The sequence below is a fragment of the Terrapene carolina genome, unplaced genomic scaffold (assembly GCF_002925995.2).
Source record: "Terrapene carolina triunguis isolate 2854851 unplaced genomic scaffold, T_m_triunguis-2.0 Scaffold706, whole genome shotgun sequence".
In the NCBI taxonomy this organism is placed as follows: Eukaryota; Metazoa; Chordata; order Testudines; family Emydidae; genus Terrapene; species Terrapene triunguis.
In genome coordinates this window covers 1,723,536-1,749,347 of record NW_020665057.1, presented here as the reverse complement: position 1 = coordinate 1,749,347, position 25,812 = coordinate 1,723,536, and the positions used below count along the sequence as shown (strand labels likewise).

Below are 25,812 nucleotides of genomic sequence, written 5' to 3'. Positions count from 1 at the left end.
ATGAAAGGGGGTTGCAAAACTTGTTGACTTCCAATAAAGGGGAGCCAACCTGAAAAGGTTGAGAAACTCTGCAGTAGACTAAGATGTAAAGGTATGTTGTTTGCTAGTGCATTCTAACATGTTCTGCCTAGCATAAACAATGCAGCATACACTTTAACATATGTGTTGAGTTAACATTGGTTGAGTTAAAGGCAGAGTGCTAAAGGAATTCTATAGTGTTCCTAGCTCTTTCTCACCTGCACTTCACTTTCAAACTCAATAATCTTGCATAGCAGCTGCAACATGTTGCCACTTGACAGTCAGACTGGCCTTACTTCATTTCAGCATTTGCTTGACTTGAATTCATAAGGATAAAGAACTGTATTATAATGTATAGTCATTATTAGTATTTTTATTAACTATTCATTGTCCAAAGATATGCTAGGAGATTTATGGACATAAAAACATGTTCTCTTCCCTGAAGAGTTTACAGTCTATATTTTAGACAATAAACAAGTGTGAGAAACATATTGGGGTGAGACTGAAGGAACAGAGGACAAAGATAATGTCATGCTGTTCATAAATTCCAATTCAAGAAGGGACCATTGTGATCATCTGGTCTGTATAACACAGGCCATTGAACTTTCTCCAAAAATAATTCCTAAAGCATATCTTTTAGAAAAACATCCAATCTTGATTTTAAAATTCAGTGATGTAGAATCTATCATGAACCTTAACCATTGGAACAACTTTCCAATTACTCTCACTGCTAACAAATTTTAAGCCTTACTTCCAGTCTGAATTTGTCTAGCTTCTATTTCCAGCCATTGGATCGTGTTTTACCTTTCTCTGCTAGATTGAAGAGCTCTTTACTATTTGTTCCCCATGTAGGTACTCATAGACTGTAATGAAGTCACCCCTTCTCCTTGTTAGACTCAAGGAGCTCAGTCCATTTAGCTTATTATAAATCATGTCTTTTCTCTGAACCGTCTCCAATTTATCAATATCCTTCCTGAATTGTGGACCCCAGAACTGGAAACAGTATTTCAGTAGCAGTCACAACAGTGACAAATACAGAGGTAAAATAACGCCTCTACTCCTACATGAGATTCCAGTTTATGCATCCAAGGATTGCATTAGCTCTTTTGGCCACAGTGTCACACTGGAGCTTCTGTTCAGCTGACTATCCACCTCTGCCCCCCAAAACTTTTTCAGTCACTGCTTCCCAGGATAGAGTCACCTTCCTGTAAGTATGGACTACATTTTTCTCCTAGATATATAAATTTATATTTAGCCATATTAAAATATGTATTGCTTGCACCCAGCTTATCAAGTGATTCAGATTGCTCTGTATCAGTGACCTGTCTTCATTATTTACCACTCCCAAAATTTTTGTCATCTGCAAACTTAATCTGGGATGATTTTGTTTTCTTCCAGGTCGTTGATAAAAATGTTAAATAGTGTAGGGCCAAGAACAGATCCCGGTGGGACCCCACTAGAAACACACCCGCTCAATGATGATTCTCAGGTCTCAAAATGTAATTGTAAACAATCTGTTAAACAGCTTTTAATTCATTTAATGTGTGACATGTTAATTTTGTATTATTTGAGTTTTTTAATCAAAATGGCATGTGATATCAAGTCAAATGCCTTATAGAAGTCTACGTCTATTATGTCAACACTATTACTTTTAGAAGCCAAACTTGTAACCTCAGAAAAAAAAAATCAGCTTAGTTTCACAGGATCCATTTTCCATAAACTGATTGGTATTCATTATATCACCTGCCTTCAATTCTTTAGTATTTGAGTCCCATATCAGCTGCTTCATTATCTTGTCCAGGATCAATGTCAGACTGACAGACCTATAATTACCTAAATCATCCCCTTTTAAAATATTGCCACAGTATTAGCTTTCTTTCGGTCTTCTGGAATTTCCCCAATATTCTAAGACTTACTGCAAATCACCTTTAACAGTCTAGAGAGTTCTCCAGCCAGCTCTTTTAAAACTCTTAGATACAAGTTATCTGGATCTGCTGATTTTTAAAATGTCTAACTTTAGTAGCTGCTGTTTAATAGCCTCATGAGCTACTAGTGGAATGGAAAGAGTATTATCCTATGATATGACTACATCATCTGTTTTTCCCCAAATATGGAACAGAAATATTTATTGAACATGTCTGCCTTTTCTGCATTATTGATAATTTTACCATTTTAGTCTAGTAATGGACCCAATACCATTATTAGGATTCTTTGTTCATAATATACTTAATGTCCTTATTGTTCTTAACTCTGATGGCCACAGATTTGTCCCTTTGCTTCCCGTATCAATTTTCTACAAGTCCTAGCTTCTGATTTATATTCATTACTATCAGCTTTCCTTTTCTTCCATTTATTATTTTTATTTTATTTTATTATTGTTGTCTTCACTATCCCTCTAAACCAGGTGTTCTCAAACTGGATGTCGGGACCCCTCAGGGGGTCACGAGGTTATTACATGGGGGGTCACGAGCTGTCAACCTCCACCCCAAATCCCACTTTGCCTCCAGCATTTATAATGGTGTTGAATATAAATTTAAGAACACTTTTTTATATAAGGGGGAGGTTGCACTCAGAGGCTTGCTATGTGAAAGGGGTCACCAGTAAAAAAAGTTGGAGAGCCACTGCTCTAAACCAGGTCTGGGTTTTTTGTTTTTTAACCAATATGGCCTTCTTCATCAATTGTGGCTTTTGGGGCATCTAGTAAAGTGTTATTAATTCCCAATTATCATTCACATTTTTCTGTTTAAATTTTCCCTCACAGCTGATATGACTCATAATTGTTTTCAGGTTTGTGAAATTGACCTTTTTAAAGCACTGGGTATATACAGATATAGATATATTTATATGTATGTATGTCACTGCTCTGGACTTTATTCTGTTTGCATGTTATAAATGTGATCAAGTCATGATCATTTGTACTTGTTACCATTAATTTTTAGTTCTGCGATCAGTTCCTCTTTATCGGTCAAGACGAAGTTTAATATAGAATTCCCCCATGTTGGATGCAACATTTTTGAGTTAGGAAATTTTCATCTATAATATTTAGAAATTTCAAGGATACTTTACCACTGGCACTATGAGACCTTCAGCATCTGTCACTCAAATTGAAGTCCCCCATGATCAGGCAGCTTTTATTCCTCCACATTATATATGTAGGTGTGTAAGGCTCGTGGGGGGGGGGGGGAGGGGTCTTTGCATGTCTTGTAGGTTCCACATATATGCACATGAAACCACCTTTATATGCATCTACATCAACCTTTAAAAATACAATTTAACTTGTCTATTCTGATTATACTTTTTAAAAATGGTGTGTGTGTACATATGCCTCCATTTAAAGCACTTGCTAATTTTTTTAGTTTTTAAACACTTCTAACCTCCCTTCTTGCTCTTCATAATGTTTTATTAAATAGGCAGTCCTGAGGCAGCCAAGTGCCTGCCTCATAAAGACTCCAACCTGTGTGATTATGGAACAAAAAAATAGAACTTGTGGACTAGGGCTCCCACAGATCAACATGTACTCTGGCACAGGAAAATAATTACACTAATTTTAATCAACTAAAAGTATATTTTGAAAAGCACTGGAAACCCTAATCTAAAATTTTCAGTGTACGCTGAAACTACCACCTTCAATTTCATTTTAAGCTGTGTTTTAGAAGGAAGTCATTGTCAGCTCAAAAATTGGCAGTTTGAGGGGAAAAAAAAAAAAAAAAAGCTTTCTAGTCGGATTACAGCTGAGTGCATACACTGAAAAAGTTTTCCTTTAAGTTGCTAATATCTTTGTGGAGCAGCTTTGGTCTGAGTCAGGCTGGTATTTCTGGCTACTACAGAAATACAGCAGCCTGAGCAGGAGGTGATTACAACCAACCAAAGAGTTTTTAGGATCCAAGTACCTTTTGTGTATTTGTACACTTTGAAAGGGGTTATGTGGAATTTGAACAATATTTTTCACTTATTGTGGCTTTGTCCATATGAGGATCTCAGGGAGCACAGTAAACTTGTCATGATGTGCATCTTCCTGGTTCAGAGGACCAGTGCAAATCCCTCTGCACCACTGATGTTATTGGCTCGGATTCACAATTGCCTGTGGCCTTTCTAAACCAGTTTGGTGTTGCCCATGCAAGGGACCATATGCCTGCCATGGAAGAGGAGGACAGGGGGTCAGGGACAGGCCAGAGGTGAGAAAAGAAGCTTGTATGCCTTGGTAATTCTGTGCCCTTGCAGTGGTCCACAGGGGTCACTGAAGCAGGAGCACAAGTTAGGGCAGCTCTTAAGACTAATGTAACCTAGCTCAGGAGCCAAACTATCTAGATGCCCCTAAAAAAGTGAGGCTCAAGTTACCTACTATTGCTGCCTGTGCTAGTCCATTTGTCCTATTTTCAAATGGGGAAAATGCAGACAGAGGTCAGTAAGATCACAAAGGAAGCCTGTGTAAGTTACCAAGGTTATCAGGCTCACATAACAGGGCTGAGAATAAGACCCAGATCTCTTGGCTCAAGATTATCCCTTCCTTCCCTTTTACAAATGTATAAATCTAATAATGCATTGTTAATTATGCTTCACCATGAACCTCAGCTTTATCGTAATTTCACAGCTTTTTCAATTCTTTTAAAGCAAAATTCAGGCTGGATAGAGAACATCAGGCAAAGGCATATGCTCCTTCGTAGGGAAAAAATATTCCAGCTGAACAACATTTGACAAAAACAGGGTGGAGAAGAGAACCAAGGCCCTAGAAAGTCTATGTAAACTGATCAACAGTGAATTTCACCTGCCCTAGTGTTTCCCACCTCCAATGCTTTGTTTGGTAACTTACAAATTCCTCGTAATTTTCTATAGTCTTAACTAATTTAAATAATTTTGTGTCTTCTGCAAATTTTGCTACCTGACTATTGACTCCCTTTTCTAGACTTCTGTTAAATGTATTGAACAATACTGAGCTGACTATGGAAACGTGGGAGATACTGCTGTTAGTTTTTTCCCCACAGAGAAAAACTGATCATTTGTTCCTACTTTAATTTTCTATTAGTTTCTGATCCATGACCCTTCCACTCCTACATGTCTATGATTCTATCTAACCTTGCACTATGACAGTTTAGTTTCTGTAACTGTTTATTGTGATGGACTTTGTGAAAAGCCTTTTGAAAGGCTATATAAATTATATCAACTGTTGTGTTAAAGAATTATAGTAGAGAGAGAGAGAGAGAGAGAGATGGCTTTGTGTTGGAAAAGCTGTGGTGGTTTGTCCTTTATTGATTTATTTCCATTTATAATTATTGTTTCAACCACTATCCCGGGTATAAAAGTAAGGTTGACTGGCCTGTAATGCCTAGGATAAGTCTTAGCTTCTTTTTCAACAAAGGTTCACCAAACTGCTACCCCTAACGCTTATGGTATTTTAATGAGACTGTATAGTAGGAAACTCAGCCACTTAATCTTAAATTCTGCCCCCCCCCAAAAAAAACCTGCTGCGTGTATTCACCCATTTGTTACTCTTAGTCAACACTCCCACTTGCCCCCGCCTCAGCTTGAGAGCCTGAAAGGGGGAGGTTAGAGACAGATCAGCGCTGAGCAGCAGGACCTGCAGGGAGGGAACTGCTTTGCCAGGCTGTGTGCATATTTCCAACTGCCCCCGGTTGTAACCCCCCAACTCTGCCACAAGCTGCGGGGCATCATTTGCTCCTCACCGTGTCTGGGAGTAAAACACACAGGGCGCTAGGAGGGCGAGGAACGCAGCCTGGCTGCCATGCCCAGTGCATTAACCCAACTCAGCCTAGTGAATGCCAGGAAGGCGGCTCCTCGCTCCCCTCCCCGGCGCTGCGCGTGGCTCTTCTGCACGCGGCTCTTCTGCAGGCTGGCCCCAACGGGGTGTGCGGAAGACGGGCCGGGGCCGGGGGAAGACTCTCGCCTATCGCTCCCGGGTGCAGCGGCCTGCAGAGGCGGCGCAGGCGCCCTGCTCCCAGCGGAGTGCACCGCGCTGCCGCCGAGCCGAGAGCTTCGGGGGCTGCAGGGAGAAGGCGGAGACCGGCTGTGGCTGCTGCACTAAGCCCCTTACCCCGCGGGCTTCGGAGCCCTATGCCCCCTCCGGCGAGCCCGGGTCCCGGCTAGTGGCGGCTCGCGGTAGCTTCCGGGATGCTGCTGCTTCTGCTGCTTGCTGCCTGTTGGGGGCGGGGGGCGCTGTCTGGCAGCCCCCCAGGCCCGGCGGTGCACAGCCTGCGAGGGGGCTGGTGGCTGGGCAACGGGAACGGCTCGGTGGTGCTGAAAGGGGATGTGCCTGGCTGCGTTCACACGGCCTTACTCCGCCAGGGCCTCATCCAGGTACTGATGCACGCTGGGCTACGGCTCTCTCCTCGCAGGGGCCCGGGAACCCCCCGCCGACGCTGCCCTCAGAGATGGTGTTTCCGTCGGTCTGTCTGGCTGCCCATCCGGCGGCTGGGATCAGAGCACTGGCCTGGGCAAGGGCAGGAGGCTGGTGGTGGGTCTCCCTCCCCCCCGTTCCTGCTCTAGGCCAGTGCTGCGGGGTTTAGGGTGTGGGCCGTGCTCGGGTGGTTTTGGTGGATGTGCATAAAAAGAAATGAATAAAACGTGGTGATTTGGGGGGCCGTGTTCTGTCAAATGTAAAAACATGAAATAAAAGGTAAGTAGCCTGGGAGCACTTGAAAGGAAGCCCTAAGGCCCTGCCTCTTAGAAACATTTACAAATTTTATTAAAGCTAATGTTTAAAATCAAATTTACACAAGTTAAGAGGGAAGGTACATCTGGGGTCAGGCTTGAGTTATGTGGGATTATAGGTATGGGTTACAAGGTTCACAGGATGCATACATAGTACATAACCAGCATAGACCCAGATTGGGGTGCAAGAGTTTTTAAAACGTCAGTGGATAAGTGGTCTCAGGTACGCCACCCATAGAATGTATTTAGAGGCCAAGTCAGTATTAGTGTAGTGAATAAGTACATGGGTGGGGTGTGTCCCTTGGTTCGTCAGGGAAGGAAGGAAGGAAGTGGGTTATTTCCCTGACCGGTGTTCTCGCTTACTCAACCTGGTACTGACGGTGTCCTGTGATGTATTCCGTGTAGATGTCTCTGGACCACCTGATGGTGTCGGACACCATGAGCTGTCTCATGAGCCGGGCGTAGTGTCGACCGACTCCGCACGCTCTCAGCACCAGCTCGTTGTGGGGGTCCCACGCACCCAAGGCTTTACAGTTGTCTCAAACACTGCAAGTTTCACTAGCATGACTGCAGTATCTGGGGCTATTCCTGTAGCAATATTTTATATTTTTTTCACATCTTTAATGTCAAAGGAGGCCAAATCTTGCTATCTACAGCATCACTGAAATGCAACCATCTCTGAGTAGCCCAAATTGGATGTTGGTTGCACAGCATCCTGCACAGTCTGGGGGAGTGCAAAAAATGTGGCAAACAACACCAGCACAAACGTCTTGTCTTGTGAAAAGCATCCCACTCTTATAGTGCCTTTGATGTCCACTTGGTACAGACAGAACGGAAGTGTTTAAAGCCCCACACAGTGGAATGCACATTTATTCAATTTGTCTAGCTCAGAAGGATGAAATCCTGAATTGACCCTGTTGAAATTTGCGTTGTGTTTGCAGGGAGTTTGGGGATTTCCAGGCTGATGCTTAGTCCACTAAACGACCCCCTCAAGGCCCTGTAGGCTACAGCAGAATTTTGATAGCATGCATAGATCTGTAGTATTGTAGAAGAGGCAAGTCCTGGCTTTCATGTTGTACCATGAAATACTTCACTACTTTTAGCGAATTGTTCATATCAAAAGATTTTCAGAGTTTTTCCAACTTGTATTTTTGTATCCTTTCCTGCTTCTTTTGGCTTTCAGGTTTGGGAGAACTCCTTTCCTGTAACAATGAGTTCCAATTCTTGTTCTATAAATCAGTGGCAAAACTCCCTTTTCATCCATTCAGAGCAGAAGCAGACCCAGTGTCACTACCAATCCACATGTTTTTTGTTTGGGGTTAATCTGGCCTCTTTCACCCAAATGGTGGTTTATAATTGATAGACTCTTATCTCTGCTGGTGCGGCCAGATGTTGCAATAATGCTGTGAATAAGTCCTTTAAGGGCAGTGGAAGCTATGACCGGTGGGTTGAGTCACACATGTTGTAATGGAAGACTCAAACGTTTAACTATCCTTTTTTAGAAATAAGGAAGTGTGGTCACTAATTTAACTGAATTGCTGTAAATGGGCCAATAATTTCACTTTTGAACGGGAGCCGGGCATTTGGGGTTTAGGCCAAGCTCATGCAGAAGGGCAGAACCCCTGTGCCTTGGTGGAGCCCTGTTGACTTCAGTCAGCCTTCAGGATCAGTTAGCCTACAGCCTTAGGGCTTGTGTACTCACAGATTTGCATGGGTTTAGTTGAACTTGTGAACAACCGTATGTGGGCATTTAAAATGGCTTATTTTGGTTGGGGGAGAGGGGAAACCTTTGAGCCATCTGGCAGAAGTGGAACTCAGCTGGTTGTGATGTGATATATAAATTTTGGCAAAAAAAAAAAAAAAAAAAAAAAAAAAAAAATTTTACAAGGGACAGTTCTCCAAATATGTGTAAGGTCTGGGTGACACCAGGTGAGGGGAAAAAATTGGGTGATTGTGACATTCATTGGTGCTTAGTACCTCTAAAAATCAGGGCACCTTTTTTTAAGGTGTCCAAACATGGACTTAAGAGCTTAACTTTAGGCACCTAAATTTGAAAATACTTGGCCTTGGATAATTTTTCTTTCTCTTTTATTCCTCCCTCCCCCAGAGTTGATGTCCTCTGTCATCATACTTAAAGAGAATAGTCAGCCAAATATCTTTTAGGTCTTATTCAACCAAGCAAAATGTATCAGCATGTAACTTATGCATGAAAGCTTTATGCCTGCAATGGTGATCCTCTATTATGTATACTCCAAATATTATATGATGCCATTTCTGCCGGCAGGTGACTCCTACAGAATTCTTGGCACTGATGATCAGGGCTCTTGTAGCCAGATTTTCTTACTAGCCATTTGCCTTTACATGGGGTCTCTGTTTTGTTATATTAGCTGCTTCTCTGATTTGTAGAGCACTGTAGTGCAGAGAATTCCATAAATATCTGAGCTCAAGAGTCTATTTGTCACAAGTGATGCTTGTGCAGTTCTGAAAATGAAATCTGTTTTTACCAGGAACTTAATTACCAGTTTGTCTAAATTGTTGCAATTGACATTTTCTCATGAGCTGATATTTTTCAGAGCCACTCAAAGAACAACCATGTCATCCATCAGGTGGTACTATTATTAGTTATTATTTATATTACTGTAACGCCTAGGAGCCCTAGGCATGGATCAGGATCCCATTGTGCTAGGCATTAAATGGCATTCATTGAGGAAAATAATTGGCTAATATAAATGTACAGTTTTCTCTTCAGATGTTTACTGCAGTGTGTGGGTTGAAACTGTCCTGATAAATTAAAGAACCAGAGTGAAACTGACTAGTACTGAAGGTTCTATACATTCAAATAGATTTTAATTGGTACTGTAGGTCCCCTTTACTAGAGGGGCCTCTGAACTTTCTTGGGAGTGTTCCAGTTGGGAAGATCCAGTGTGCTGCAATCTAGCCTTAGCGACTACAACTCCCTCAGGTTGTGCAGGGAATGGGGAGGGCTCCATTTTTGGGGAGAGAAGCCAGATTGTTGGTGTGGAGCTCTGTCTGTACCAGGAGCTGCTGCTGGGAAGCCAGAAGCTGCTGTGGAGAGCCTGCTGGGGCTTTGATCAACCAGGGAGCATCAGAGGTGGTTGGTGGCTTCACTGGAGCCAGGGCAGAGACTGTTGCAGTGCCTAGGCTGACTGAGGTGGGCCTGCAGTGAAGGAACTGTGAGTAACCCCCACTCTTGTTTGGGAAAGTACTTGCAAGGGAAGGGGCACAGCAGAGAGACTGAGTCTGAGGAGAGGCAGAGTGATTTTTCCCGTCAAACCAGGACTCAGAGCTGCTGACATTTGGTGGGGCCAACTCCAATCGTCAGGGGGGTGTGCAGCTTGTTGCCTTGGCTGGACTGATACGCAGAACCAACAGAGTGCTGTCTCCAGCTGCCGATCTCCAAGTGCGCCCATGCAATCATCTAGGACTCTGAAATCCAGAGGAGTGTACGCTCTGGGGTGGGGTAAATGGTGGCAGTGTAAATGCCAGTTAGATAAGTTTAATTTATTACCGTATATTATAATTGGTAATTGATTTTATTCATCTGCCCCCTGTGCATTTAAATTAGTAGTGATATTTAATCTTCGTCAGTTATACCCTGTTTCTTTAAGTTGTTAAGTAAAGGTGTGTTAAATCTAATTTAAGTATATTGGATGTATATTATTTATAATTGGTATTTTTGAGTTAGACCCATGCCACAGATTATTATTACTATTTGAAGGGGTTTATTCCGGGAGGTTCCCAAGGTACACCATTGAGTGTGTACAGGGGCCAGCCAGGTGGAGGCACTGCCAATTTTAAATTCCTTTAGGAGTAAAGGGATTGCAGCAGAGGGGTGGATAAAGGATTCCCACCTATCCAACATCACTACTGGGATACTCAGGATCTCCTTTAATGTCAACAACATCAGGTGCCCAGACACACAGGTCAGTGTTGCCTGCTCCCGAGAAATCCAGGGAGGAAAGGGGGGTTTACAGTATTTAGACATGAAAAGATTAAATATCACTGCTCTATACAACCTCTTTTAATTAATGTCTTGTGAATGGTTATGGAGTTGCAGTAGATGGAGAGATGTATTAGTAGCCTTTAAAATAGAGTATAAAAACAATATTCAACAGCATATATTGATATTTTTGTCAGCTTCCCAACTTGTCTTATAAAAACATGTCTTTCTATTCTGTAGCTTTTGGCTTAGTATTCAACGGAAACCCTCTTATGAATAAGGTGATATTCAGTTAAATGGCTTGTCTGAATAAGCACTGAAAACATGAATGGCTTAAGGGTGAATTTACAAAACTAGTATTCCAAGAATACAATCTCTTCATTACTACCATGAGTGAAAATTCACATGAAGCTGTAAATATGTGAAAATGGGCTTTTGGAAAAATGTATAGGTGTTCTGACTGCATTAGTTTCACAGAAATTAAAGTATCTCAGGGTGTAGATAAATATTCTAGCAACGTGACTTCCATTGTTTCAGAAGGTATTGAAAATGAGAACACCTTGAAGTTGGATATAGTGACAATTCACTATTGCAAAATGGGTTTATATAATGTGAACATGCAAAGCAGTTTCAAATTGCATCATAGCAAAACTATTGCAATAGAAAAGACACCTACTTCTGTTTTTTATTATTATTAATGTTTAAATCACAAGGAATATATAATGAAATACAAGAATTGTATTACAGGAAGGAGTCAAAAATCAGTGTAGCCATCTGGAGGAGACAAGCAATAGAAAGTATATAGTAGTCATTTTTGCTTTCTTAGGGCCTCAGCCAAATCCCAATCCTGTTTACTTCAAAGAGCATGGGATCAGGCTCGCACTCAACAATAATTAGAAAGATAGGATTTAAAGTATGCTTAAAGGTGGGTTTTATTCTGTCAACTGTATTGTAAAGATCTGTCAAAAGTGGGAGGGGGCAGAAGATTAGAACCTATATTCTGCTTCTATAATAAAGACAAGCTATGAGATTTTGTCTATTTCCTAGACTTAAAGGTGACCTGCAAAGGAAAAAAAATGGCTTTGTGCCCCCTTTTATTCTTTATAATGTATAAAGAAGGCTTAATTTCCACCCCTTCCTCACCCCCCAAAAACAAACCCCTGGGTTTTTCCTACTTGTTTGTTACATTTGAAGTTCAGATCCTGTCTAACCTGGAAGGTTCTACGATGGCTAAAGAGTTAGTGAAATGATGGCCTTCCAGGACTTGAGCGCAGTTGAGAGGGGAAGGGATTTTTAGTCATACTGTTTAAAACTGTTTGATTTTTGTGAACACCTTCTTCACTTACTATTAAACATTCTGGAGAAAAGGTGTCACTCAACACCTTCATTCCTTCAATAATGTGTCAGAGCTAACAATATACGTGCTGTGAGACCCCCAGGATGTCCTCCAGGAGATTGTAGTATGACAAGACAACATTCCTGTTAGTTCCAAAGTAACGCAAAACAAAACAAACCACACCCTCAAAAAACTAAGTAGCAAAAATTCAAACGAACAAAAAATCTTCTGGGTTCAAAATCAGTTTAAAAAAAAAATTCACAGATCATCTTTAAGAAACATGAGGAAGCCTAGAAATTTATTGGATATGGATGTGGTTGGTGGAATCAAATGAAAAGAACTTTCTGACATTGCACAAAGCTCTCCAGCCAAAGGCCAGGCAACAAAATTACTACACCTCTACCCCGATATAACGCAGTCCTCGGGAGCCAAAAAATCTTACTGCGTTATAGGTGAAACCGCGTTATATCGAACTTGCTTTGATCCGCCGGAGTGCGCAGCCCCGCCCCACCCGGAGCGCTGCTTTACCGCGTTATATCCAAATTCGTGTTATATTGGGTCACATTATATCGGGGTAGAGGTGTATAACCACTAGGAAATGGAACACCAACTCACTTCAGATAAGATGCTGTAGAGTCATCCAATGGTAGCAATGTTTGGTCACTATCAAGTGGAGCTAGATTCAGACTAGTGTTCTAGAGTTGATGGCTCTGGAAACAGAACCCGACAAGTTCCTTACTGTGGGTTTTCTCAGGCCTAGGACGTTATGATATAATCAACCAAAGCAATGGGGCAGGATTGATCATTGAAAGAAGTTTTGGATGAATGAATGAATAAAATAATCTTGAGCTAGTAATTGCTATTCTGGGCAGAAAACTGAACAAAACTGCAGCATGTTTAACAATCTAGAAAGTGGCATTGATGGCATCAGGCTTCAGATTGCACCTACCTACCTACCTACCTCCCCCCCCACACACACACACACACCCTGCATGAAAAAGTCTGGTCATCGGTGTACTACACACATGCTCCTGCAGTTGAAGGGATCATTGCCATGTAGTTTTGGCCCAAGCTTTATTTTTTGTTAAAGGTTTTACAAAAGCTAATAATAGAAATAGCTTCCTGAAATGTAAACCAAATAAAATTAACACCAGACTATTCAGATATAAACATCCCCTTGTGTGTCTGCAACTAGATCTGAGTAATTAATACATAATTTGTGCTGAATTGAGCCTCAAATGTTTGTGAGCCTTTTGCAATTTTCTTGAATGTATTTGTTTAAAATTATTTGCTTACATGAATTATTATTGATCTTAAGATTGTTCACTTGCAGTTTGTTGTATTTGAAATCCAAAATGTGATGTGTTGGTTAGTTATGATTGAACGTGTAGGTCATGTGGTATTTTTCCATACTCAGGTTGGCTGAGCATAACTCTTAGATCAAATTTTGAGTGTGATTGCTTGTGTTTATACATAGAATTATAGAAATCATAGGAAGGGATCTTGTGAGGTCATCAAGCCCAGTCCCCTGTGCAGAGGCAGGAGCAAGTAAACCTAGACCATCCCTGATAGGTTTTTTTCCCAACCTGTTCTTGAAAACTCCAAAGATTTTCAGACCTTATTTGTGAATGTTTTCTGATCTCTGCTTTAAACTCTTTGTTCCTATGAGCATTTCTGCCAGGAAACTCCATCACTAAAATAGTAATGGAAAGTGAATACGAAGAGATGTGAATACAGGCACAATTTTGAATTCACTGTTTTTTATTTGAGGGAATGTTTGCGGGAAAACGTTTTGAGCTACCTGCAAAGCAGCATTGTGTTGATAATAAACAAAACCGACTAGTTTAGTTTTAGTCAATAAACTGAGAAGTGCAGAAAGACAACAAACTGCTTCATTGACAAATAGCTTTAAGGTCTGATCACCCTCTCCTGTAGAAATACCCATGGGAAGAGTCTTTGCCAAACTGTTCTGGGAATACTAGATTTTCTCCCTTCCACCCAAATAAACATACATAAATAAGGATTTGCCCTCTGTCCCTGAACCCACAGAGCCCCAGAATCTTCAGGAGGCCAGGGGTATCTATGTGGATGTTTCTGCACCAGCTGTGAAGCACTTGCCATCTTCTAACTCCCAATCTGTGTGGCTTCTCTTGCACTGTTTTGCCAGCACTTCCTCTTCCTGGAGTCTCCCTCAAGAGGATGGAGTGGGGGCCACAAACCAATTACATCTTGTTTTGGATAACACTTTTCAGGTGCCAAGTAGGTCTTTGGGGGAGGAAAGTAATGCACAAACTCCCTGTCCCATCCTGTCTTCCTCCAGCTTTCTGCTTCAGCGGTCCCAGGTCCAAATACTGGAGAGGGCGTTCCCTATGCACATTTATTTCAAGGAAGTGACCAGACTCTAGGGTTTTGAAATGTTTTTAGAATGTTAAATGTTGTCAGTGCACAGGTAAGGAGGTAGTTTTGTGTGTGTCATATTATTTTAACTTGGTGTTGCTCCTTTAAAGATGACAAAGTGATGAATAACAGAATAGAGCACTCCAAATCGGATGTGGTTAAGGTGTAATAGTCTCCCTCAAAAGCTTGCTTGCTGATCTTTCACATTTGAAAGCAGTAAGACATGACCCTTGGGCACATGAACAGGCATCCTTCTCAGCCTGAGCCAGATTGTGATCAGAGATGTGCTCCAGGAGAAGGCCTCCACACTTGTATGGCCTGCACGAGGGCCAGTCACAGTAGCAGTTCCTGCTTGCTGCTTACTCTCCCTGACAAACAAATTGCCTGAGAGGGGGTAGCAAGGAGGCAGGGCCATGCCCTACCCTCTGCACAAGCCCATGAAGTAGCGTATGTGCTGCTGGGGAGCTCCAGAAAAGAATATATTACTTGAGACATATCCTCTCTTGGTGTTCCCTCAGGCGGTGGACTCTCTTCTTTGCCCTACACACGACTGTGTGTAAATCACACAATCTAGCCTTATATGTTGTAAAAGGAATCCAAGATACCAGAAGAGCCCCTTCAAAGAAATCTGAGTGCAGAAGGACTATTAATATTGATACTAATATACAAGATGAGAAAACTTGAGTTGCAGCAAGGAAAATAAAAGGACTGACCAAATTTCTTTCTCCCAGTTTGAATCTGGACAGTCAAGCCCCAGGAATAACTCTTAACATTCTAGAAAGCTTCTAATGTTACGTAGTGAATCTTGATGCCTCTGTGCGCTTTCCAGCTAAGCTTTGGGTAAAGCACATCAGCAGAATCTACAGCTATTTGTTTTAGGAAACCAATTCAGCTGAGAAATTGCTGGAGAAAGATGAGATGCTGTCTCAGCAGGTGCCTCTGATATACACACTGAACTGTCTGACATAAACATCTTTCTCATGTTCATACACCACAGTGAGACTTTTTATTAGCTGGGTTCCACTCTTGCAACTCTTACACTAGTTCATGTGGGTAGTCCCACAGACTTCAGTGGGGCTAGCTGCAGGATTGGGCCCTTAGTATATCATTGTTACTATTATTTCTACAGGGCCGTTGTTGTGCGTAGTATTTACTGACCAGTAGAGGACCAGGCACCTGGCTCTGCACTACCATCTACATCTGTGCAAAGGGGGGAGGGGTGTAAATGCTGCCAAAGAGTCAGACTTCCTCACTGACACTCGCTTTTTCCAGGTGTAAGTGGCTGCACAAGGTGCAAGGCAGTGGAGTATCCGGTCCACACACCTGCCCTGAGTTGTTTGCAGTCTAGGTGAGGTACGAAGTGACCCAACATAAGGAAAGGAACATCAAGGGAAAGGGAGTGGGAATGAGTTGTAAGGAATGTGCTTATAATTCTTGAGTGAGCAGTATGACTAAAAGGAAAATAGCACATTTGTTGTAATTACAGTGAGGTTCTCACATAACTGTCTTTTGGGGGGAAGAACGTTGGTAGACATTTTAATTTTACTCAACCAACCAAAATGTGTTTCCACTTTTCCCTGCCAAATATAACAATGTAATATATTCCTATCATATCAGGAGTGATTGGTGTGGATTTCTGGGGATGTTGCTGTTTAAAACCATACAGGTTTGTTCACTATAGTTTCTAGAGGTTTGAAGAATCTATTTCCCTGGCCCTTATCATCTTGTCTGTTCTCTATCCTCTGTCATTGTGGACGTGGTTCTGCTGCTCTTGCTCTCCTTTCGAATTGCTACCTCTGTTGAATTCTTTCTATTTTCAGCCCAGCATAATAAGGGCCAAATCCTGCTCCCCTTACTTCTAAACCTGAGTACAGCAAGCGGGATTTGACCTATATACAGTTAATGTCAAAATGTTCTAAAGCTGTTGCTTTCACATATCACTTCAGAAGTGGAAGAAATATCTGTCCTCCTAAAGCTAACCAAAATAAGATAATTGGATTGTGCACTTGCAGAATATCTGAAAGAAAATGACTCACCTACTAGATAACAGTATTCATTTTATTTGTGTAACACCGCAATGTTTTTTGTTCATCTATCAATAGGATCCTTACTATAGGTTTAATGACCTGACCTACAGATGGATCTCCTTGGATAACTGGACTTACAGCAGGACATTCAAAAGTCCTTTTGATGTCAGGTATGCAATAAGAATAGTTTTATATTATCTTCCATGCAGAAATGCTTGTTGTTAAGTCAGTCAGCCCCAAATCCACCTATTACTTTCAGATGTAATAAACCAAATTCTGTAATGGGATATAAGCTTCAAGCAGCCTGTTGCTAAATGTCACTTAGTGGGTTACTTTTTTTTTTTCTTCAAGATTTTTTTCCCCATTGTCAAAAAATGGTGTACAAGTTGCCAACTGCTGAAGTGTAATAATAAAGCTGATAGGAAGCAAGCAGCCACACATCTGATATCTATTTAACATGGGATGTTGTGCTGTATTGCGAGTCTGATCCATGTCAGCTGTCATTTTAATTTGAAATGATAAAGTATTGAGGAAAGTATTTTTGTAACCCATTGAAACAGCTGTTATTCAGGATACTGGGGACATAGATTTCAGTATTGATTCTCTCATGTGTAGTTAATTCAAAGTACCCTAATAATTTTACATTCCTGTGTCATCATTCATAGCAAATGGCAGAAAGTGAATTTGGTTTTCGAGGGAGTAGATACAGTAGCGCAAATCCTGATCAATAATGTCATTGTTGGGAGAACGGACAACATGTTCAACAGATATGTGAGTAATGCTGGTATTTCTAAAGGCAATTCTACAGTTGTCTCAAAGCACTTTTCTGCCAAGCAGTTCGTACCTAGACAAGTACACAGTAATACCCCCAATGTGTTCAGTCCAGAGTAAAATGTAATGGACTAGACTTGATAATATGTCATGGGGTTTGAAATGTCTTTATCTGAGAACCATACAGAAAGCCACCTCAATGCTGGGAAGGGGAGGTGCATTGGCTTCCCAGTGGGAGCAGGATCAGGCCTAGAGAAGAACATTTCATGTTGTAATCTAGAAGAAGTATGGCAAGAGGAACAGTTTACCTAATAATATAAGTCTTGCTTCTTGGGAACTGCCACAGCTCTAAGAAAACTGAAGCTGAAATTAGTTATATTAGCTGGAAATCTGCTTACTAATTGGTATTAGAATGCTGCTGCTTTACATGTGAATGCTGAAGTGTAAATGCATGCAGTGTAAAGCTTACTTATAAATGTTTGTAGGCAGTTTCTTTCTTTCTTTCTTTCATTCTAATATAGTATCTAATTCCCAGGCCTTTTGATGCCATTGTGTTGTCTCTTTGGTCCTAGTCTGTATCAGTATGACAAGATCAGGTACTGAATAGTCACAGTCCCATTTTAGGATTGCCATAATCATACAAAATAATTTTGTAGATTTCAATTATAAGATTGTGCTGGGTGCTATACAAACACTTAGTAAAATACAGTCCCTGCTCCAAAGAGCTTACAGTATAAATAGACAAAACAGACAAAGCCTGTGAGAAAGGAAAGCCCATATCCATTTTATAGATGGGAAACTGAGCCACACAGAGATCCTTAGTTTCTTCATGTCTCAACATTTACCTTCATGGCTTTAGAGAAAAGAGGGTCTTATGGCTGAGGCACAGACCTGCAAACTCAGGAGATCTGGATTCTGTTCTTGGCTTTTCCCCAGACCTGCATGACCTGGAACAAATCAAATAGCCTTTTTGTGCTTCGGTTCCCCACCTGTGAGATAGGAATATTAATTCTTCTCTTTTTCACAGGTTTATTGTGAAGTTTTAGTTAATGTTGGAAGGTGTCAAAACCTTTTACAGATGGAAGATGCTGTAGAATTGCAACATATTATTATTCAGTATTTATTTCTGGATCTTCATTTTGGTAGGCCACTAGTAGCATCTGCTTTGTGAAGTGACTGCGTAAAGTAGAATTGAACAGACTAGGACAGAGCCAAGGATTGCAAGACTCTGGCAGTTACTCTGTTCAGTGGCTCCATTTGTAAAACACTTTAGTGGTAAATCTATTCTGTGGAGGCTGCTTATGTTGTAATTTGTTGTGTGGTGGTCTGCTGCCTGGTCAAGGACAGTGGCTACTGATTGTGGAGAGGGGCAGGGGCACTTCCGCTTGGTAGAAATTCAGGAACAAATAGCAGGCATGCCACAAACTAATAGTGTGGAGAAAACACTAATAACCAATTGAAATCTTCGTTTTACCGGGTGAAATTAAATTAGGGGTGGGTATAGTGGTGCGAGCAGAAGAGTTTTAAAACTAAATATGTACCTTTCTGTCCATCCACAAATAGAGGACGGTCTAACACCATGGTGGGCAAACTTTTTGGCCTGAGGGCCACACTTGGGTATGGAAATTGTATGGCGGGCCATGAATGCTCACAAAATTGGGGGTTGGGGGGCAAGAGGGCTCCGGCTGGGGGTGCGGGCTCTGGGGTGGGGCTGGGGATGAGGGGTTGGGGATGCAGGAGGGTGCTCTGGACTGGGACCAAGGGATTTCGAGGGCAGGGGGGATCAGGGCTGGGGCTGGGGCGTGGGAGAAGGTTGGGGGGCAGGCTCCGGGCAGCAATTACCTCAAGCAGCTCCCAGAAACAATGGCATGTCCCCGCTCTGGCTCCTATGCTGCCCCTGCAGCTCCCATTGGCTGTGGTTCCCGGCCAATGGGAGCTGCGGGGGTGGCGCTTGAGGCGGGGGCGGAGTGCGGAGCCCCCTGGCTGCCCCTATGCATAGGAGCCAGAGGGGGGACATGCCATTGCTTCTAGGAGCCGCGCGGATTGGGGCAAGCTCCTGATCCCACTCCCCAACGGGAGCTCGAGGGCCGGATTAAAACGCCTGGAGGGCCAGATGTGCCCCCCGGGCCATAGTTTGCCCACCCCTGGTCTAACAGGTTAATAAATAAATCCTACAGAGAGTTCTTTGCTCAGTGCAGAGATGCTAGTGTATCTATACTTTAGAGACTGGAGTGGAGGGATGGGGAACCATACTATGCCTTGGTAGCAGAGGATTGTATAAGGTGCAGCTCGGTACTCAGTTTACCTAAGATCAGGCTCTGAAGCTCACCCCCCCATCCTCATGCTTCACAGCCCAAGCTACATCTTCAAAGTGTTGTCTGCATAGCTATTTTTAGAGTGCTAGTGTGAGCCTGCTAGCTCAAATCTGTCACCCTGGGCTGGGAGGCTCACTTCTGCGGGCTGTATTGACATACCCATAGACTCCCATTGATTGCAGTGGGGCCTAGGGGTTTGCCCAGAAGGAGCTACATGTAGGACTTAGTGTGCCTTTTTTCTTAGTTTGAGAAGTATTCTAATTTTCTTTTCCTCCAGTCCTGCAACCTGTAAAGACTAGTTCACAAACATATTCAAATAATATCTATATAGTCTAAAAGGAATATGCCAATCTTTATAAAGCTCACAGCTAAACTTCAGTGGTATACCGTTTTGTTTTTGTTTTTTCCTGGTGCAGAGCTTTGATATTACCAGTGTGATCAAGGAGGTCAATTTTATTGAGATCCGTTTCTTATCAGCCATTTCATATGCAGCAGAGCAGAGCAGATCTCACAGAGCATACAGGGTGCCTCCGCAGTGCCCTCCACCTGTACAGAAAGGGGAGTGCCATGTTAATTTCATCAGAAAGGTAAGAGCAAGATCATGTGTGTATGTGACTAGAGGCTTGGATGCAGGAATGCACAATGTACTGTCATAATAAATGCATTCTGAAACCTCTGGTGTAATTTCATAACTAGGGCATATTTTTCATAGCAAAAAATCCCATAATCCAAAATATAGATGTAATCTGTAAGAAGCATAAAAAGGCTAGGGTAGCTATCTGTGTGACAAGAATTTTTAAAAGGTTATCTTTGTCAAGATGTCAGCAAGCAGACTGACAGCCAGAAGGGTGTTTCTAGGGGGGGCAGATTGTGTAGTCACTATCAATCTATCCACTGGGTGAGTTTAGCAAGGAATAATGACAATAGTTAGCTGTTCTGAGTGCCAGAGTTTATTGCCAAGGCTGTGAAAATCTCAGCCAAGCAACTTTGTCAGTGTTTGCCATTGCTCATGTGCTGTGCTATTTATACTGTGCAGCTCTGGCATGTACCGACAAGAGTTATCTAACGGAGAGCCCACTTTCATCTTAAGGTGTTGTGAAGTGTGATATATTTATATATGTATATAGATATATATAAAGTTAAAATTACAGACTAGCACAAAACTACCAAAGATGGGAAACTGTAAGTCTTTAGTTCACGCTGTTATAACTACCTGTGGCAGAATATCTTCTGTGTAGGATCTCACGCTGTTCTGAAAGAGCCTTGCAGTAACGAGGCACAATTGGGAAAATAACGAGTTTCAGAATTGTCTTTCTTTTGTTGGTCTGTCACAGTTTAAATGCCTTCCCTGCTAATTGACCCCTGTATTCTCAACAGAGAACTACAGATCCTCCATTTTCAATAACCTCAAACACCATGCCCAGAATCTTTTTGACCTATGACTGAATGTAATTCCTCTGGAACCTGTCAACAGAGGGTTTGGTGCCTTGTTCCCCAAAGCACTCCGTTCCCTTTTCCTCTTGGGTCTGAGGAAGACATTTGCCTTCACAACCATTAAAATCCCTACGGATTGCAATTTTGAACTATAGCAGAACTAAGCATTAATCTCTGGGCCAACCCTGATTATCCTTGCTATGGTTGAATTTGATACCTAAGTGGGGAGAAGAATGGGGGGGTTCACTTTTATTATGAAGGTTAATGAAATCTTGGAGAGTTGTTTAATCCTGCAGAGTCCATATGTTGTTTCCACTATGTTTGTTAGAAATCAGTCCGGAGGGGAAGGAGCTTGAACAGCTGTAGTCCTATTTATAGAGGTGAAATTGCTAGGAATTATTTTTATACTTTGCTGGGCTATATATTTAAACTCGTAAGACTTGTGGAAAGTACCTTTAGTGATTTTATCCTCAAAGGAATTGCATTACTCTACTTGCAGATTGCTTGGAATGTTTCCTAAAACGGCTTTCATTTCAAACATATGGGTATAACAGCAGAGCTGCCACATTTGAAAGTAAATAAACACAACATTTTTAAAGTTCGTTTGAGTCTTACCATTGTAAAGTAATGGAACACTATGTATATGTAGATGAGGTTCAGTATTAAGAATGTTAAACTCATCTAAATCTTCATGGGAGTCTTGCGGCCTAATCACCCCAAGCCCACACTGAAAATGTACCTTTTAATACTTGGAGATGAGCATATTGCTCTGGTGGCTTTTTACAATAGCTGGTGAAAATATAAGGGATTATATTAATGAACCTTGACGGTTTGTCAGTGATACAGTTTTTAAAAAGAAAAAGACTATTCCCAGTCAGGACTGTTTTCTAAGAACTGGTTGTCCCTGCTGTTAAATTTGAAATTGGTTCATTGCTTTCTTCCTAGAAGAAGCTTTTGCAACTTGATAGACACGCAAGCTGACTCCTGTGATGCAGGGAATAGGCTTGACTAACACACTGTTGCTTGCCAAAATTAGTATGCTTCAGCTGTAAATTATTGGTCTCTAAATTTAGAGCGGTAGGTCACTGTACAAGACTTTAACAAGATCTATTGTATTTGCACGAGGGGGAGGACGTTGTGGAGCTTGGAGGTCAGCTCAATAGATGTCTTAAAGGGATGCTGTTGACTAAAAATCGAGTCAGTTTTTAAAAATAAATTGAAGGTAGTTTCAGGTGCTATGCTTGGCCATGAGTATTTAATTCTGCCAATTTGCGTAGTCACAATGACATTTTTCTATTTTTTAAACGTGTTTTATTGTCTTCCTGTTGCTGTATGAAAGAACCGTGCAAACAAAAGGGAGAAAGAGTGAACCTGTTATACACAAAATGCACCAAACAAACACACTGAATCTCTAATCTCTTTCAGTTACACTAGTCTGTGTTACTGGTAACAATAGTAGACATAACATTTTCATGCTCCTGTGATATTTCTTTGATAGTATCCCTTTAAATTATTGTAAACACCTTTATCCATCAATGTGCTATTCCTTTCTTTGTCTCTTACATTTAAAATTAAAGGTTGACTTTAAGACTGTGGATAAGTCAGAACTGTTTTGAGAGTAACTGCTGGTTTGCTGCTATTGAATTTTTTGGTGTTTTTTGTTTGTTTGTTTTTTTAAGGGAGGGGGTAGGTGTGATTTTGCTCTCCCACTGATTTTGTATGGTTTTAACTCTCAGCAGATTTTAGCCAAAGAGTAAGGAAAAGATACTGTATGTTCTTCCTGAGTTATTGGAAATTGGAGAACCTTTTATTTGGTTTATAGGAATATTTTATTTAGATACAGTAGATAATTTTTATAAAGAGTCTGTTTATTGTCTGGAACAATAATAGTCCCTAAGTGAAAAATACATACTTGTGCTACATCTTTCTGTATTCCAGGAACAATCTTCGTTCAGTTGGGACTGGGGTCCCTCTTTTCCCACTCAAGGAATTTGGAAAGATGTTAGAATTGAAGCCTATAACCTTTGTCACCTGATCTACTTCACTTTGACCCCCAGCTATGGTAAGTCATGATGATATTGCCCTTTATTCTTGTTTCACTTGAGAAATACAGACGTCTTATTCTAAGTTCAGTTACTTAGTAAATTGGAATAGGAACATAAGAACTATTTTTTGTTGTTTGTATGGACAGTGCTGAGTACAATGGAGTCCAAATCTCATTACTGAAGTATAAATAATAATGGTAAAATTATTAAAAGTCCAGAATGCAAACTCTGTATTGCATAAAGAGACCAGCAGTGCATCAAAAAATGTGTGTTAGGTTTATAATAGTGATTTATCTCTGTCCTGTTCTGTTGTTTTAGAGCATTACTTTTGCATCAGCTTGTCTGTTCACTTAAACTTCCCATATAAATTGCTCTCTTCTCTCCCCTGACTCTTACACTTCCATTTAAAAAAACCCAAACAGATAGTGCTGCTGTTTGAGCAGTAGTTCTGTCTTGAGTTGACAAGTGCAGTGTCAGCACAGTTTCAACAGTGCTGAAATTTCAGGGCTCATGGAAGAGACTAGAACAGAAAAGCAACTATGATGTGCAAAGATTGTTTTTCTCAAGCTGCAATTTGAGAGGACTTCCCATTGCATGTTTGCCACCTAACCGGTTTCCTTGCCTGGCTCTGCCATTTGTTTGTCTTTCATTGGTATTGAAGATTGTGGAAGCTGAACAAAATTAGTTTATTTTCTGTTTCAACTGTCTGCAAGTGTAATGCATGCCAGTAGAGACCACCCACACTACCCTCCGCTCCATGCAAGACCCACTTAACATAGGGCGGGTGGGTAGTGTGCGTGCCCTCATCACTGGGCTGAATTTCACGCTTTACGAAGAAAGATGTTGTGTCTAAATGGAAGGGGAAGACGTCACTTCCCTGGATGCTTTTATAGCTTCCAAAAATAGCTCCAGCTCTCAGCCAGAATTAACGCAGTTGAAATTTCAATGGAAAGCCTCAGCATAGACTCAGTACAGCTTCTGGGAAGTTCAGATATGTAAGTGCTGCCTGGTTCCTCCCACATCCTCACAACTCCACCTGCTGGCAGCCAAGGGATGGCTTGTTGGATAAGGCAGCAGGGCCCTCTCATTCGGCAGATAAAGCTTTCGGAGTCCAACCTGGAGACCGAGCTCATTAAAATTAAGAGACTGAAATTTGAAAGAATAAACAATGAATCAGCAACTTGTGCTGTGTTGAAACAGCGCAGTCACTTGTGTTGCTTGCCAGATCGTTGAGTCATAGCCTCCTGACCACTGGATCCCTAAAGGAGCCCTTGTTCCCTTTTTTTCCCATCTAGTGCCAGGAGTTCAGGAATGGCTTGGCCTCTCATGCCAGGGGAAGGGAGGGGGAAAAGTGCATCTGGGGGAAAGTTGATGGTTTTGACCTTTATGTAGTGTCTCTAACCTTGATTTTCCCCACCCACAGCTCTCATTGACTTTAATGTGAATTTTGGGTGCTCAGCACTTCTGAAAATCATGCCCTCTGTGCAGGCGTGATGTCAGCTTTGGGCCAAATTCATCCCAATGAATTCTCTTAAGCCAGTGAAGTTACACCAGGGATGAATTTTGTTTGGAGAGAAACTGCTTTCTCTTTTATCCCAAATCAAAATGGAGATACTACAACTTAACTATCAGAAGGAAGTAGATCTATGATACACACAGAGAGGAAATTGGCAGTTAACAATGGAGATTAAACAAAAGGGTTTTATAGTCCTGTTTTTTCAGTGGTTCTTGCATTGTTATATTATTGTACAGGCAGAATGACCAGTGGAAGAAACAGAAGCAGGAAAAATGATTAGACCAGTGCAAATTTTCTTGTAATAATAATAAAAAAATACTACGTCTCCCCTGTTTTGTTTGCCTTTGTGCATGCACAGTATTCAGCTGTGTTTTGCCAATATCTTTGTTACAAGAAGAAGGGTAAGAAATACAGGGCCACAGCTGAGACTACTACAGAAACACTACCAGGTACCTCCATTTGCCATCACTAGACTCTGCTGCCCCACACCCACTCCAAGAGGGATGACCCCTGTGAGGAAGTGGGGGAATACACACGTACACACACACGTACACATGTCCTTAACAGGAGTCCAAAGAGCTGCATAGATGTTCATGGGTTAAACTTGAGAACCCCACCCCCAGGAAGCATATTCAGCTGGTTTATGCAAAGTAAAGGGTTAGCCAGCCTTTGCGTATACATAGTTTAATTACAAAGTTAACACATTAACAGGAAGTTTCAGCAAACATTAGTTGGAGATACCCCTTTCACCAGATTACCTTGTTAATGAATCATTCTTTAAGCAAGAGAACACTTTGGCATAAGTGCAGAGAGATAGCAGACAAGTAGTCATTAGCATGTTTCCTCTAACACGCTTCAGTGACAAAAGAGAAACAAACATACGGACCCATCAGGTTTAGACACAGTGGGCCCAATTCATCCCCAGCATAACTCAGTTCATTTTATCTAGTGACATGGGGGGTAGGGTTGCCAGGTATCTGGTTGTCTACCAGAAAGTCCGGTTGAAGGGGGACCTGGTGCTGCGGGCGGGGGTCGGGTGCCGGGTCATCAACCTGCACAGCCCCGGCTCAGTCAGGGCCACCACCTACCTATGTGTCATGGGCAAGCAAACTCCACATCAGGGGCTGCAGCCCCAGAGCAGAGGGAGCACAGCTGAGGGCGGGAGGGAGGTGGAGAGGATCAAGCAAGAAGGAAAGGGAGATCATTGGCCTCGAGGGAAGAGGCAGAGTAGGGGTATGGCTTGGGGGTGAAAAGGCGGAGCAGGGTGCGGTGGGAGCTTCTGACACTCCTGCTGTAGTGTCCGGTTTTCAATAATTAGAAAGTTGG

At 41.8% G+C, this 25,812-nt stretch overlaps 1 protein-coding gene across 2 annotated transcripts in view; it reads left to right on the top strand.

The window, feature by feature from the left end:
* MANBA (mannosidase beta) overlaps window positions 1–25,812 on the top strand; it is a 68,751-nt gene that overhangs the window by 2,152 nt on the left and 40,787 nt on the right. The window contains exons 1-5 of one of the 2 annotated variants that reach the window (XM_026659874.2): window positions 5,908–6,330; window positions 16,481–16,575; window positions 17,071–17,176; window positions 19,908–20,078; window positions 22,864–22,987. In XM_026659874.2, coding sequence (XP_026515659.1) covers window positions 6,145–6,330; window positions 16,481–16,575; window positions 17,071–17,176; window positions 19,908–20,078; window positions 22,864–22,987 — 682 coding nt within the window. In that variant the 5' untranslated portion in view covers window positions 5,908–6,144. Of the gene's footprint in view, window positions 1–5,907; window positions 6,331–16,480; window positions 16,576–17,070; window positions 17,177–19,907; window positions 20,079–22,863; window positions 22,988–25,812 lie in introns of those variants that run through there. The other variant, XM_026659875.2, reaches the window with a different exon arrangement.